We start from the raw sequence: 16,149 nt of genomic DNA on the forward strand, positions 1-16,149 counted from the left end.
ATTCACAAATAATATATGATATTTGAGCGGTAAATGCAGTTTCAGCCAATACAATTCTTCTGAAACAACATCGTCAAGGCAGCAACTTATGTGGTGTACTGACACACCGCGTTTCACTAAAATGACATCTGACCACTTTTTCAAGTTTTCTGTTCTATTAACTAGTGACAATTTTCAATCATTACAAAATACTTGTAGAGTGTGTTGTAATTTCATATACCTACATCAAAGCGCGTCGCCGCTAGGTGTTCCACTACCTGACCTTGAGAGTGGGTGCTGACTTATGTACATATCATATTAAATTATACGCCAGTACAAAACTTTTGCCGAATTTCGTTGCCAGCTCTCGGACTAATGGAGGCTGTTCAGAGAAGTTTTTTCGAGTAAGATCATGATGTTTTGTTGAATAAATTCGGTGCAGTTAAGCTTGATGTCAGGAAGGCCTTTGTTTATTTGAGGTTCCTTCCTGGACCCTGGAATGGCACATCTACTCGCTAGAGTAGGATTTCATGTAGGACGCCCAAGTTCTAGACCCGTACGCTTGTTCAACCTTACTACGCCCAGAACAAATATATTGTTTCAGTCATCTGTGTACAATATGATTTGTTTTAAATTCAATCAGATCTCGCATCTCTGTGATATACACTTTGACAAACAGTCCTTATTAATTAATATATTACAGGTACACTACATATATACAAAAGTTTACATAATTTGTATAACTTTTTAATTTTTGTGGTAAAGTCACTTCTAATCCCACAGCACTCAGAATACAAAAGGTCATAGCAAAAGGAGTAATCAACCCCACAATATCGCTCAATAAGCCAGACAGATAATTCACCGAAGGAGAACAGGAACGATCTTTCAGTTTTCCCAAAACAACCTTCACAGGTAGTAAACCCATAACTAGAATCGATACAGCATACCAAGAAGAAGGAAGATTGGGATATTTAAAAGAGGATGTTTGGAGTGGGCAATGAACACCTTCAATCTATATAGATCACCAGAAGTGTAAAGAAAAATCCTAGAAGAGATTCGTCTTCATCTTCTGAAGATAATCAGAAGCTGCTTAGAATGAGTCATATACACAGAAAATGGAGAAGGACAAAAGTTCCCTTCACACCAAAATGGGGACCCACAATCTTCAAGAACAATTAATTCAACATCGTTTCTATTGAAGACGATGAAGAAAGTAGTAGATAACAACATAAGAACATAGAATCTGGAGAATACACCAATTCACAAAGGCCAGATGGCCTACAGGACGACCGATCAACAAAAACTGCTCTGTATGACCGTAGTGACTCTATAGCTAGGTTCCTGGTCCCTCGGGAACTAAAGGAAATGGAGAGGCAAATACACTTGTTGCTAGCAACAAGGGAAGTTGACGTTTATTCATCCAGTGGAATAAAAAATTTTTAATTCACAAGTGAAATGAGATGACATAAGCATAAGCGGATAAAGCGATACCTTTCATGTCAATTTATAAATCCGATAATTTTCTGGAAAGTGTTATCGTTTGATTTCTAATTGAAGTGGAATAAAATTCACGGAGTTATAATTTTTTTTCATTCGAAAATATATAAAATTGCCAATATCAGTTAAAAGAACACCATAAGGGCACTTCAATCGGACCTGCTATTGCTCTAGAGACAGAATCCAATTCTTCACCTAACAGACTTTCGGGATGACCTTGGAGCTTAGGAAGCTAATTCATATCAGTTGTGCAAATACAACTTGGTTTACTTGTATACACAGTTGCCAGATTTCGGACGCAACATTATGCGTCGTGTGAAAGATGTATATTGACTGTATATCAGTTTTCATCATTTGAAGCGCCCTCGAAGCGGAATTTGCGTGAACTGAAAATATACTTTAGGTTTCATGAGACGCACTTTACTGCGTCTGGAGATATGTTTTTCAACATGGAATAACTCTCTTATCAAAAGATGAATGAAATCTATAATTGTTCCAAAGATAGCTCTCGACTTCCTTCACGATTTGCGACCACCCCTGTCGTTGAATCCCTCGAAATACCAGAGAAAACATTGAAAAACAATGCTGCGTCCGGTATACGGACGCAGTATTATCAAAGAGTATCAACAAGAGGATTCACTCTATCATTTTGGCCGGTTGCGTTTCAATGCCCTTGAATGTTCCTTGGTTCAGTGGAGGGACAAAAACGAAAGCAGATGTTCGTTCTGTTCGCAAGTACCAATCTGATTGGTCGCCCAGCGATTCTCGTTTGACTGTAGTGAATCTGAGCGCAGTATTACTGGCGCGTAGCGTCTCCCCACTTCAAGGTTGAAATTCCATGCATTCGATCTTCCCTTGTAAATCGGCGAAGTGAAACCTCTTGTTGTTACTCTTTGGTATTATTCAGGACGCAATAGTGTATGGCCCAAAGACAATGTATGGACGCAACATAGTATGCTGGATAAATATATATATATATATATATATATATATATATATATATATATATATATATATATATATATATATATATATATATATATATATATGAATTAATTGGTGTTAAACAACTTCTAAGCCATTTATCTCAAAACTAGGCTGCATGGACTTGGTTCACATCAGCTTTTTCGCCTCGAGTTTTGAATCACCCTGTATATATGTATATACAGGATGTACCAAGCTCGAGGGCCCATTATACGTTTCTGGAGAACTGGACCTATTTGAAATCTGAAAATTGGGATAATGATATTGTTCGACATTATCTACTGAGCCAAAATATTCTTGAAGCGTGAGCACTTTCAGTTATACCCTTGAGTATTAATTGAATACTCAAAGGTTATACAGGGAATGGAAATACATTTTTCAAATTTTTTTTTTCTATTTTGTCGCATTTTTGGTGATCAAACAATATAGTATATGTATGAGTTTTAACAGAGGTTAGTGTAACGGGGTACCATACAATTCAGCTTATGATACAAGAGCTTAGTAAAAAACCCTGTCTCCCCGTGGGTAGTGTAGTAATGAAAATCTTCTCTCCATCTCGAAATAAGGTCTGAAACAAAAAACCAGAGCAGAAAAAAAAGACTTGATCATAACTAAGGAAAAAATAATTAATCATAGGTACATGGATTTTGGTGAAGGATCACTTTCGTCGACAGACATCCCTTGGGTATTGAAATAAAAAATATTTCAAATCTTGCTTTTGACCCGGAGGGCCGTTCGACCAGGTTCGGTCAGTTCGGCCAAGTGATGATTCTTCTGTTCTTCAGGTGTTCGAGGAACGCTATACAGGACCCTTATATTGGGGAATCTCCCATAGATATATCAATGGTTATTCGTTAGAAAATAGGAAAAAACGAGAAAGAAATTCCATAAACTTCTGGCACTTACCTAGTAAAGTGAATTATTGATGGGAAAAAAACACTCTCCTTGAAATTCACAAGCCTAAATATGTTGCTGTGTCATTTCATTTTGAAACAAAATTATGCCTGGCAATAAATTTATACAGGATGTCCGAATAATTAAAACGCTTCATTTCGTGTGAAACGAAGATTTTATTCCAGCTAAAAGCTTCCTTTCTATTCACAATTCACTATTGCACGAGTTTCCGTGTTCGGCTTCTCCTCACACGGGAACTCATCGCGCGCACACGGAAAAAGCTTACTTTCTGGACTGGAAATGAAATATACTGCACTATATTACACTTGAATAAGCTGAACCGCTTCAAATAACTTGAGCTTTAAATTTTTTGCAGATAAAGAAGCCGAAACAATGCAGAGTTTACAGAAAAAGTTTGTTGATTTAACTGATCAACAAAGAATACTCAGGAAAACGTTGATATATGAAAAGCAAGATCTCAAAGGTTCGAATGCAAGTCATTTCTGAAAACGATTTTAAATTTCATTGTTTTCAGGCATTAAAGACGAAATGGAAGAACTGAAAAAAACTCGAAAGGAACTGGAATATTCTCTAGCTGAACTGGAAACTGAATTCAACAAATTACAAAATGAACTGAGAGATAAACAGGAGAAGGTTAAACGAACTGAAAACTTGATGAAAAAAGTTGAAAGCAAACTCAAATTGGAAACTCTGACCAAGTACGATGTAAGAAGTTTACTAGTCTTTGAAAATAAGATAATGCCTATTTATAACGGTGAGGTATAAATGCAAGAATATAACACTCGATAAGAATATCTACGGTAGTGTTACGGTCTGTATCGAAATAGTGAATTTACCATCGTATGATAGGATGAACGTCCCATCGAAGAAGAAGTAGATGATGACCACGGTTTCGGTCTCATTTGACACGTCACAACAACACAACTCCTACTTCGGTGGAAAAGGCTAAAACTGGCAGACCCTATGTAAATATTAGTAGGAGCTTCTTACTATAATTAAGTGCTCGAGCGCCATCTAGTAGGCAACGAAATCCAACTCAATTCCCCTCTCCCCAGATCGGACCGATCTCAATTAAAATACCATTCATTCAAACCAAAGATTATAGAGTAGAAAGATAGGAAACGCCCTCATATCTCTAGTACTAAAAACCGACTATATTTTGGTGAGTGAAAACACGCTTGACAATGAGATGACGCTGAAAACGCACTGTCAATACAGAAAAACTTTTTAATAACAGTTTTCTGTTTTATAATTGAGGGGTGCGGAATTCGAATTCTATTCCTTGCATTAAATTTCAATATCAATTCTGTTTCGATCAGAAAACAAACATCCTGAGCGACAAAACAAAAGTATGGTTTTGTTTCAGGATCAGGATGTTAGTTTTCATCTGAACATTGTTTGGAATCAATTGATATCAATAAAAACGCTGTTGGATGTGCTATATTTTTATTTGCATTATATATATATATATATATATATATATATATATATATATATATATATATATATATATATATATATATATATATATATATATATATATATATATATATATATATATATATATATAATGCAAATAAAAATATAGCACATCCAACAGCGTTTTTATTGATATCAATTGATTCCAAACAATGTTCAGATGAAAACTAACATCCTGATCCTGAAACAAAACCATACTTTTGTTTTGTCGCTCAGGATGTTTGTTTTCTGATCGAAACAGAATTGATATTGAAATTTGAAAAACGGAGAAGGAAGCACTAGCTTGGTTGGGATGCATACCCTGCCCGCTGAGGTCCCTACAACACGAGATGGGAGAGTGCGCTGGTCGGAAGAGGAGAATATCCTCATAATGCGCATTCATTTTGTTGCCCAAGAACTGCAACAAACTACTGGAAGAACATATCGCGAAATATATATATATATATATATATATATATATATATATATATATATATATATATATATATATATATATATATATATATATATATATATATATATATTGTTACGATCCGTTTATTCTCATTATTTTCTATTATAAATTAACTTGATATTCAATAAATGGAATCGTAACTTATAAAAAAACTATTCAATTCTCAACTATAAAATAAGTGACTTTTCTCAAATTTATTCTGACTGACAATTCTCTATTTTTTTTTATTATATGTTTCCATGCCATCCCAAAATTTCCTTACATAGCATCTATGATGAATAAATTTCTTATAAATTAACAAAAATTTCTTCTAATTCCTATTACTCATTGGACAAACTAAACAAAACAATATTATATTGGGAAAACTCAAACCATAACAAAATCCCCAAAATTAAAATATTTATTCCCCAAATCGAAAATTTTGGAAATAAACATTTTAAATTTAACAAACTGAATTCCACACACACAAAAAATTCATCAATTATTAACCTAAATCTTTTTTCTTGAACTTTTTATGTTTTCTCCATTTTTTTCTCTTTTTTCTCCTTAAATAACTCTCTCCAATCCATTCCACTCCCTTTCCCACTCTTTGGATGACATTCTCCCATTTCCTGTTCCTTGTGTAATTCCAATTTCTTATACATGCTTCCTCCTCATCATCGAACCATAACAATGCTCGATCCACCAATTCCTCAACATTCCCAATTAATGGCACCAGTACAGTATATTTTCCTTTTACTTTTCTATTGAAATTCCATTCTTGATACCATAACTTGACTATTCCTGACGTAGAATTTTCTTTGTACATGACTCCTTCTGATGTTTCATTTTGTGTTTCATCATTCTCCTCTATTTCATTAATATCATCTTCCAGTTTTTCCTGTACCTCTTTTCGAATATAATATTCTGTAAAATCTAATTCCCCCTGATTTCGTTTATCTGCTGTCTGTTCCATTGATATTGCATTTGTTCCCTTTTTTCTTTCCATTCTCTCTGCACACTCTTTAACTTCTCCTTTTATTTCCGTACCATTTTGACCAAATTTTTCAAATTGTTCATCCAACTTCATGAATTGTTCATCCAGTTTGTTAGAATGCTTTTCAAATTTCTTAAAATGTTCAGACTGTTCATCGAATATCTTGTTTATATCTTCTCTCATCTTCAAAATAAAATCCAGTATAATGGAATTATTGTTTTCTTGAGCTCCAGCTAAACTCTTGTTTCTGGATTCCATATTTTGAGTATTTCCATCACTCAAATCGCCCCACGTTGGTTGCGCCATTTTGTTACGAACCGTTTAATATACCTTTATTTTATTTTATAAATTAATTTGTAATTCATATCAACGGAATCGCTACTTGAAAATGAAATTCAATTCTAAACTGACTTTTCTAAAATTCCCGACTGACAACTCTCTATTTTTTTTTTGTACGATCCGTTTATTATACCTTTATTTTATATTATACATAAACTTGATATTCAAATCAATGGAATCGTAACTTATAAAAAAAATATTCAATTCTCAACTATAAAATAAGCGACTTTTCTCAAATTTATTCTGACTGACAATTCTCTATTTTTTTTATGTTTCCATGCCATCCCAAAATTTCCTTACATAGCATCTATGATGAATAAATTTCTTATAAATTAACAAAAATTTCTTCTAATTCCTATTACTCATTGGACAAACTAAACAAAACAATATTATATTGGAAAAACTCAAACCATAACAATATATAATATATATAATTTTTTTTTTTTTATCACCGATTCTTCGGGTAATATGAAACACCTGCCGGACGTATCGTCAAGGCACGCGTCCTTCCGCTATGTGTTGAGATGTCTCTCAACCAGTCCATTTACAGATATAATCAATGGGAGTATACTGACAGCCTTCAACTTGTGGAGCTCCCTCAGCTGGAATGCCAGGTCTCCATATTTGCTGAGTTTCTCGGTATATGCTCTAGTGACGTTCTCGTCTGCCGGAAGATTATGAGCCACCCCCAGGTCACTTATCATGACAGCATCCCAGTATAACATTTATCGGTTGTCTTCCAACAGAGTCTGAGGCTGGTATAGGTAATGCTCAACCTCATTTTGAAGCAACCCCAATCTTAATGCCATCTGTTGGTGATACAATCTAGCCATCGAGTTGTGTCTCTCGAGGTAATCTCGAGGTGCCATAATTGAGCATGAAGATGTTATATGCTGTATCGTTTCTGGAGCTTGAGAACATTTCCTATATATATATATATATATATATATATATATATATATATATATATATATATATATATATATATATATATATATATATATAATATATATGAACTTGAACGATAAAGTGTTGAACGGATTAATAATATGGGCCAAACTATTCCAATACTACATTTATTCTACGTCTACGTTTCGATTCCGTTTGGAACCTTCCTCAGGACTCTGTAATACAGGACAAGAAAATATATCATACTATTGTATCACTTTTTTTTTAATATATATATATATATATACATAGAAAAATAGCTAATTTGGGTATTCGGCAATTATTGGCTGGGCAATTATCAACAATCAGGTGTCATAACATCTATATTTCGAACCTCTTGTGGTTCTTCTTCAGGATGCTAAAATAATATAATAAGTGGATACACATAAAAACAAACTTCTAACAATTACTTACGTCCGACAAGATTATTGTTTAAATTTACAGAGAGATTTTTGGAGAAACATTATACATATGATTAATTTAAACTTAAATTTATAAAGCAGGTTGTTTGAATCAAATAATAAAGCAAGTTGATTTGAAGCAAAATTGCAATTGTAGGTTAATGTCACAGAACACAGTAAAACACAGAACATAAACAATCAAGTAATGAGATCGACAGTATGGTCATCGGCTGGACGTTTGTCCAAGGATAACATGTAACTATAGTTACATGTTACATTACCTCAGCGCGATATATATATCGCGCTGAGGTTTCCGAGATCAGTCTTCCTGTTAATGTTGTTTTCGTTTTCATTGATAAAACACATTTCCAAAAATGTTCTTTTATTGTAGTCTGAGTTGAGACACAATATTTCGGCTTCATCGAATTTGAATTTGTGGCCCAATGATGATGCGTGGTTAGCCAATGCGCATCTGTCTGGTCGTAGCTTGGCATCACTTTTGTGGATGGCAATACGCTTTTTTAGGCATTGAGAAGTCTGGCCAATATATACAGAGTTACAGTTCCCACATGAGATGCGATACACCACATCTGACTTGGACATTATGGGGATTCTGTCCTTCACATGGCTGAAGATTCTTCCCACTGTCAGAGGGTTGTATTTTGCAATTTTTATGTTTTTGACATCTTTTAAGATATTGGTCAATTTTCCCGTTAAAGATGGGAGGAGGGGTAGGGATACATATTTGATGGGTTCGTTCTGGGCTGTTGTTGCTGGTTCTTCTGTTGGTGATCCATCCTCACTTAGGTCAAGGGGCAGGGCATGAAGACATCTTTCCAAAAACATCCTAGGGTAGCCGTTGTCCTCGAAAATGTTGAGCAGTCTTTCCTCCGCCGACTTCAGGAATGTCCAAGTCAGATATGGTGTATCGCATCTCATGTGGGAACTGTAACTCTGTATATATTGGCCAGACTTCTCAATGCCTAAAAAAGCGTATTGCCATCCACAAAAGTGATGCCAAGCTACGACCAGACAGATGCGCATTGGCTAACCACGCATCATCATTGGGCCACAAATTCAAATTCGATGAAGCCGAAATATTGTGTCTCAACTCAGACTACAATAAAAGAACATTTTTGGAAATGTGTTTTATCAATGAAAACGAAAACAACATTAACAGGAAGACTGATCTCGGAAACCTCAGCGCCAAAGATTATAGAGTAGAAAGATAGGAAACGCCCTCATATCTCTAGTACTAAAAACCGACTACATTTTGGCCAGTGAAAACACATTTGACAATGAGATGGCGCTGAAAACGTATTATCAATACAGAAAAACTGTTTAATAACAGTTTTCTGTTTTATAATTGAGGGGCGCGAAATTCGAAATCTATTCCTTGGATTGAATTTCAATATTGACCTTGTTGAGTCCAGAAAACAAACATACTGAGCGACAAAACAAAAGGATGGTTTTGTTTTGTGACCAAGATGTTAGTCTTCATCTGAATATTGTTTGGAATCGATTTGTATCAATGAAATACGCTGTTGGATGTGATACATTTTTATTTGCAATCTATAAAAAATTTACAAAAATTTGAAATTATGGACAACGAATAGAGCTTTGACTAGGATACAAGAGTATATGGTTATCTGCTATAGGTACGTCAAACGTGTTTTTTCTTACGTTTTGAATTAATAAACTGAGTTGTATTTGTACAATTTATATCAGAAATTGATATGAACCAATATTCAATTTACCGTCATATTTCCGACACATTTCCGTTACTTACATATTATTATATTTAGAAAATTTTCAGAACAACAATTGAAAAAAACCTTACAGAGGTATACAAGACCTGTATTCAAGCCCGTCAGTATAATTTCTTCATGCTTTTTTATGATTTCTTCATGGTATGGTCTCTTTATGACAATATACGAATTGATTGATGAATGAACAAAACACTCATAGAAGGTTTCATAAAACTTTGACTTTCCAAACAACAATTTGACAGTCACCCGATTCCCGAATCGAAATCCATAAAACTTTTACATTTCTGAATATATTGAAGGCAATTGAGAATCTTTGAATGGACGTATAAAAGTTATAATTTCCCCTTCATGCAAGGGATGCTTGCTGCATACAATAATTTACGTGGATGAACAGTTCTCAATCGACTTGCAGTAAAATGTTCATTGCATATGGATGGTGTAGTCAGTAGTGTTTGCAGGCCTTTACGCCCTGAAAATTTTATCCACTTCGTAGCACTGAAAATAAAAATTAATGAATGACCAGTTTTAATACTTACATTCCCATTTTCCTTAGTAAAATTTGGTTTCATTCGATCCACAGTTCTTCACCATACAATAATTTTCGAACGATATTCTGAGGTTTTCGCCAAGAAATTAGACAAAAATTTCAATAATCAGCAACTAGAACGGTCTCAAAAAACAAAAGGCGATACGAGGTTGTCTATGGATACGAGAATCAAAACATTCAAAACCGGTTTGATCAAAATGGCCATCTGACTCTGACATCTCGCAAAATTCCATATGTCCCTCGAATTAAAATTTTAACCAGTCTTAGGGCCTTAAAAACACATTTGAAACACAGATGGCGCTCACATCACTTTAGTCGCTTCGTTTCCTATCTTTCTACTCTATAATCTTTGCTCAGCGCGATATATAGTTACATGTTATCCTTGGACAAACTGTCGATGTCATTACTTGATTGTTTATGTTCTGTGTTTTACTGTGTTCTGTGACATTAACCTACAATTGCAATTTTGCTTCAAATCAACTTGCTTTATTATTTGATTCAAACAACCTGCTTTATAAATTTAAGTTTAAATTAATCATATATATAATGTTTCTCCAAAAATCTCTCTGTAAATTTAAACAATAATCTTGTCGGACGTAAGTAATTGTTAGAAGTTTGTTTTTATGTGTATCCACTTATTATATTATTTTAGCATCCTGAAGAAGAACCACAAGAGGTTCGAAATATAGATGTTATGACACCTGATTGTTGATAATGGGCAAGTTTCCTAAAACTCCAAAACCGAATTTGAGATTATTTATGGAAAGCCTTTTCTGCTAGTTATTCAACACGTAAAAGATTCGCTTCAAAATTCAGACATTTCAGAAATACACCCTTCGAAACTTCGACTATGTGAAAGCTTGTGACGTAGAATGCCTTTATTTAAATATAGTAATTTTTGTTAATTCGACAACACTGGAACCAATCAAGAAGATATCCACAGATTACAAAAAATTGTTTCTGTAAATTGTGTCTTTACCTTCTTGAAACCGATGACATTTTGTGTCATTGTGGGCCTGTTCCGATATTGCTGGTTTTACTGGCCCGCAATCGAATAACAATAGAACTCGAACGACTGGGCCGATAGGCATCGTCTCTGAAATACTGACAGTACTGTTAAGGAATATCGGAACAGACAGTGTGTGTTTTTCTTGTCAAATGTGAATAATGCATTGAACTCTATGGGAATAGAGTTCAATGGAATAATGTGATCATCAAACTTGATATTTATTACATCTATGGTGATCAGAAAACTTTCATGACCATTACTGACACAAATGGGCGTTGCCGGATTGTGAAAATGACGTAGAATGTTCACAAGATCACTTCCGAAATCAGAATTTTCGTAATCGAATACAGACAAAATGCAATATGTTAAAATTCGAAAAAAATATATTTCGAGATATGTGAGTTATAAGGATTTTTATGACATATATTTTGAAATTTAGGAAAATACCCCATTGCCCAGCCAATAATTGCCGAATACCCAAATTAGCTATTTTTCCCTGTTTTCTCTGGCAAACGATCAATTACAATATATATACATATATATATAATGAATTTCAAGGCTGTTCGACTAGGTTTTTTATTGGGCGAAATGAAGGTCAATTCATTATACCTTCACGACTATTACTTCAATAAAATTATATATATATATATATATATATATATATATATATATATATATATATATATATTTATCCAGCATACTATGTTGCGTCCATACATTGTCTTTGGGCCATACACTATTGCATCCTGAATAATACTGCGTCCGTATACCGGACGCAACATTGTTTTTCGAAGTTTTCTCTGGTATTTCGAGGGATTCAACGACAGGGGTGGTCGCAAATCGTGAAGGACGTCGAGAGCTATCTTTGAAACAACTATAGATTTCATTCATCTTTTGATAAAAGAGTTATTCCATGTTGAAAAACATATCTCCAGACGCAGTAAAGTGCGTCTCATGAAACCTAACGTATATTTTTAGTTCACGCAAATTCCGCTTCGGGGGCGCTTCAAATGATGAAAACTGATATACAGTCAATATACGTCCTTCACACGACGCATAATGTTGCGTCCTAAATCTGGCAACTGTGTATACAAGTAAACCAAGTTGTATTTGCACAACTGAAATGATTTAGCTTCCTAGGCTCCAAGGTCATCTCGAAAGTCTGTTAGGTGAAGAATTGGATTCTGTCTCTAGAGCAATAGCAGCTCCGATTGAAGTGCCCTTATGGTGTTCTTTTAACTGATATTGTCATTATTATTTTTTCGAATGAAAAAAAATATAACTCGCCTGAATTTTATTCCACTTCAATTAGAAATCAAACGATAACACTTTCCAGAGAATTATCGGATTTATAAATTGACATGAAAAGTATCGCTTTATCCGCTTATGCTTATGTCATCTCATTTCACTTGTGAATTAAAAATTTTTTCTGTAACAGTATGCATCTGAATTTATCCTCATTAAAAATTTTTCATTCCACTGGATGAATAAACGTCAACTTCCCTTGTTGCTAGAGGCAAGTGTATTTGCCTCTTCATTTCCTTTAGTTCCCGAGGGATCAGGAACCTAGCTATAGAGTCATACGGTCATACAGAGCAGTTTTTGTTGATCGGTCGTCCTGTAGGCCATCTGGCATTTGTGAATGGGTGTATTCTCCAGATTCTATGTTCTTATGTTGTTATCTACTACTTTCTTCATCGTCTTCAATAGAAATTAATTGTTCTTGAAGATTGTGGGTCCCCATTTTGGTGTGAAGGAAACTTTTGTCCTTCTCCATTTTCTGTGTATATGACACATTCTAAGCAGCTTCTGGTTATCTGGGAAGATGAAGACGAATCTCTTCTAGCATTTTTCTTTACACTTCTGGTGATCTATATAGATTGAAGGTGTTCATTGCCCACTCCAAACATCGTCTTTTAAATATCCCAATCTTCCTTACGAGGATACTTGGTCTATATTGCTGTATCGATTCTAGTTATGGGTTTACTACCTGTGAAGGTTGTTTTGGGAAAACTGAAAGATCGTTCCTGTTCTCCTTCGGTGAATTATCCGTCTGGCTTATTGAGCGATATTGCGGGGTTGATTACTCCTTTTGCCATGACCTTTTGTATTCTGAGTGCTGTGGGATTAGAAGTGACATTGCCACAAAAATTAAAAAGGACTACAAATTATGTAAACTCTTGTATATATGTAGTGTCCTTGTAATATATTAATTAATTAGGACTGTCTGTCAAAGTGTATATCACAGAGATGCGAGATCTGATTGAATTTAGAACAAATCATATTGTACACAGATGACTGAAACAATATATTTGTTCTGGGCGTAGTAAGGTTGAACAAGCGTACGGGTCTAGAACTTGGACGTCTTACATGAAATCCTACTCTAGCGAGTAGATGTGCCACCTCAAACAAACAACGCCCTTCCTGACATCTAGCTTAACTGCACCGAATTTATTCAACAAAACAGCATGATCATACTCGAAAAAACTTCTCTGAACAGCCTCCATTAGTCCGAGAGCTGGCAACGAAATTCGGCAAAAGTTTTGTACTGGCGCATAATTTAATATGATTTAGTATTGAGGGTGTACATAAGTCAGCACCCACTCTCAAGGTCAGGTAGTGGAACACCTAGCGGCGACGCATTTTAATGTAGGTATATGAAATTACAACACACTCTACAAGTATTTTGTAATGATTGAAAATTATCACTAGTTCATAGAAGAGAAAATTTGAAAAAGTGGTCAGATCTCATTTTAGTGAAACGCGGTGTGTCAGTACACCACATAAGTTGCTGCCTTGAAGATGTTGTTTCAAAAGAATTGTATTGGCTGAAACTGCATTTACTGCTCAAATATCATATATTATTTGTGAATAAAATATTCAGACCACATATCAATAGAAGAGAGGCAGTCAGCAGTCACCCCAAAGTACGGATATTGTAATTTTATATAAATCAAAGAGCGTCGCCGTCAGATGTTTCACTACCTGATCTTTTAGCGGGTGCTGATTCATATACACCATCAAAACTAACTCATATTCAATTATGATCCATTACAATTTTCGTCGCCAGCTCTCGGAATATATGTCATTGTGATGTGTATGGCAATCGTATATTGGGTTCCAAGCAATGCATCCAAACTCCAGTTTGCTTGTCACAAATGTATTGAACAGCAAAATCATGGTATCCGGATCAGAAAATATCTGCCATTACGCACGATGAATTCATACATTCTTGGCCTCGTACCAAGTAAATGATTGACATGAGGAACAAATGTAAAACTTTGATCAAAACAACGCCAAGATCTTTTATCTCCGTCTTTTTGCTCAGGACGCTGCTATCAAGACTATAACTATATAATAAATAGTTCTTTTTCCTGGTGTACGTGGCGACATTGCACTCAAAAATGTTCAATGGTAGTTGATTTCTGGCACACCCAATCAAGAATGAGTCCACAAAGCACGCTGCAGGAAACGCAGTCTTCAATAGAGCCTATATCACCAAAGATTTTAGAATCGTCAGCATGAGCCCATGCACGAATAGGATTGATTAGATGCATTCTCACTTGTTCAAACTTCCAGGAGTGGATAACTGGAGTGGAAGGCCTCTAAATATCCCTAATCGACTTTTTGTTCCAGATCGTAATGCGAGAGGTTTGGCCAATTAGTTTCGAACTGTTGTAAGTTTTGCTTCAGATGGATCTTAATGGTGGATCAGTTCCTCTTCTGTTATTTTATATTCGATTATCCTATGGTCAGAGATTGATGGTTTAGTCACCATTTCCCAAGCTTTAACACTTCTTCTGGAAGCTGCGTTGACCATTGTCATGTCCAGAACCCCTTTTTTTTGCCCTAGTGACAGAACCAGGTGTTGTCCCCACGTTCTTGAGATAGTTCTTCATTCTGCCAGAGTTCTGCAGGCCAGAATAATCTCCAATTCAGTAACGTTATTAGTTCTCAGATCTAAAAATTCATCAACCAGATTTACCATTCAAACTTTATGCCCTGGGTATGAAGCCCCCTGTTTGAACATTGATCCTTTGTATTTTTCACTTTTCTGTTCTTCGTTCACCACCACATTATTTTTGGCAGCGAAGGGAATACAACACAATCTTTTTCTGGCAGAACTTTATCGAGCTTTATTACGTGTATATACACGCTTTTTCAACAACTTGGCATATGCCAAGTTGTTGAAAAAGCCTAATTGCAATATATGCGAGCTTTATCATTCTCAAAAACTGCTTTGGTCTTTGGAGGTACAAATGAGAGTTTTGGTTATTTGTCTATGCCATAAACTTCTCTCAGATGGAAGTAAGGAATTCGCATTGTGTCTCTCTATATACATTGACAAAGTATGAATTCTGCAAGCGGACAAGATGTGCATAAGAGTTTTCGTCGATCACGGCTAGCCCTGCAAGATGTTGAGGTGACTACTTGCATTATATTCTTCTTATACTACCTGATATTCTAGTATCTATAGTATCACTCCATCTTGATGAACGAATCCTCCCGTTTCCGACATCAGCTCAGCCGACTCCAGAAAAGCAGAAGAGGATTTTTATAGCAAGTCATGGTCTTTCAATCTCTTGAAATATATAAAGTATATGTTTACTCATATGATATTCGAATGAAAACTTCAGTTTTGCTTGTCTTATCTGGCTTTCTAATATCTTTTGTTCTGCTGGCGTGATAGATTTTCCTACTAGCTTAAGATCCATTCATATGTCGGATATTAGTTTCTCCAAAGCACTCCATCTCTTTGACTTCGATTTTATGATGAGCTACTATTCCCTTGAGTGGGTCTTGACCTCTCAATAATGTTATTTCATTTGCAACTTTTGTGTATAATGTTGGT

General features: G+C 35.1%; 2 protein-coding genes across 4 annotated transcripts in view; both read left to right on the forward strand.

Annotated features, from left to right (window-relative positions):
- The window catches only part of LOC123312503, a 416,804-nt gene that overhangs the window by 123,010 nt on the left and 277,645 nt on the right, over positions 1–16,149 (forward strand). The window lies entirely within an intron of this gene.
- Positions 1–16,149, forward strand: part of LOC123312495 (coiled-coil domain-containing protein 39-like) — a 74,647-nt gene that overhangs the window by 53,474 nt on the left and 5,024 nt on the right. For 2 of the 3 annotated variants that reach the window (XM_044896948.1, XM_044896949.1), the window contains exons 8-9: positions 3,731–3,838; positions 3,890–4,080. In XM_044896948.1, the coding sequence (XP_044752883.1) occupies positions 3,731–3,838; positions 3,890–4,080 (299 nt within the window). The remainder of the gene's footprint in view (positions 1–3,730; positions 3,839–3,889; positions 4,081–16,149) is intronic. The other variant, XM_044896951.1, reaches the window with a different exon arrangement.

The sequence above is a fragment of the Coccinella septempunctata genome, chromosome 4 (assembly GCF_907165205.1).
Source record: "Coccinella septempunctata chromosome 4, icCocSept1.1, whole genome shotgun sequence".
NCBI lineage: Eukaryota > Metazoa > Arthropoda > Insecta > Coleoptera > Coccinellidae > Coccinella > Coccinella septempunctata.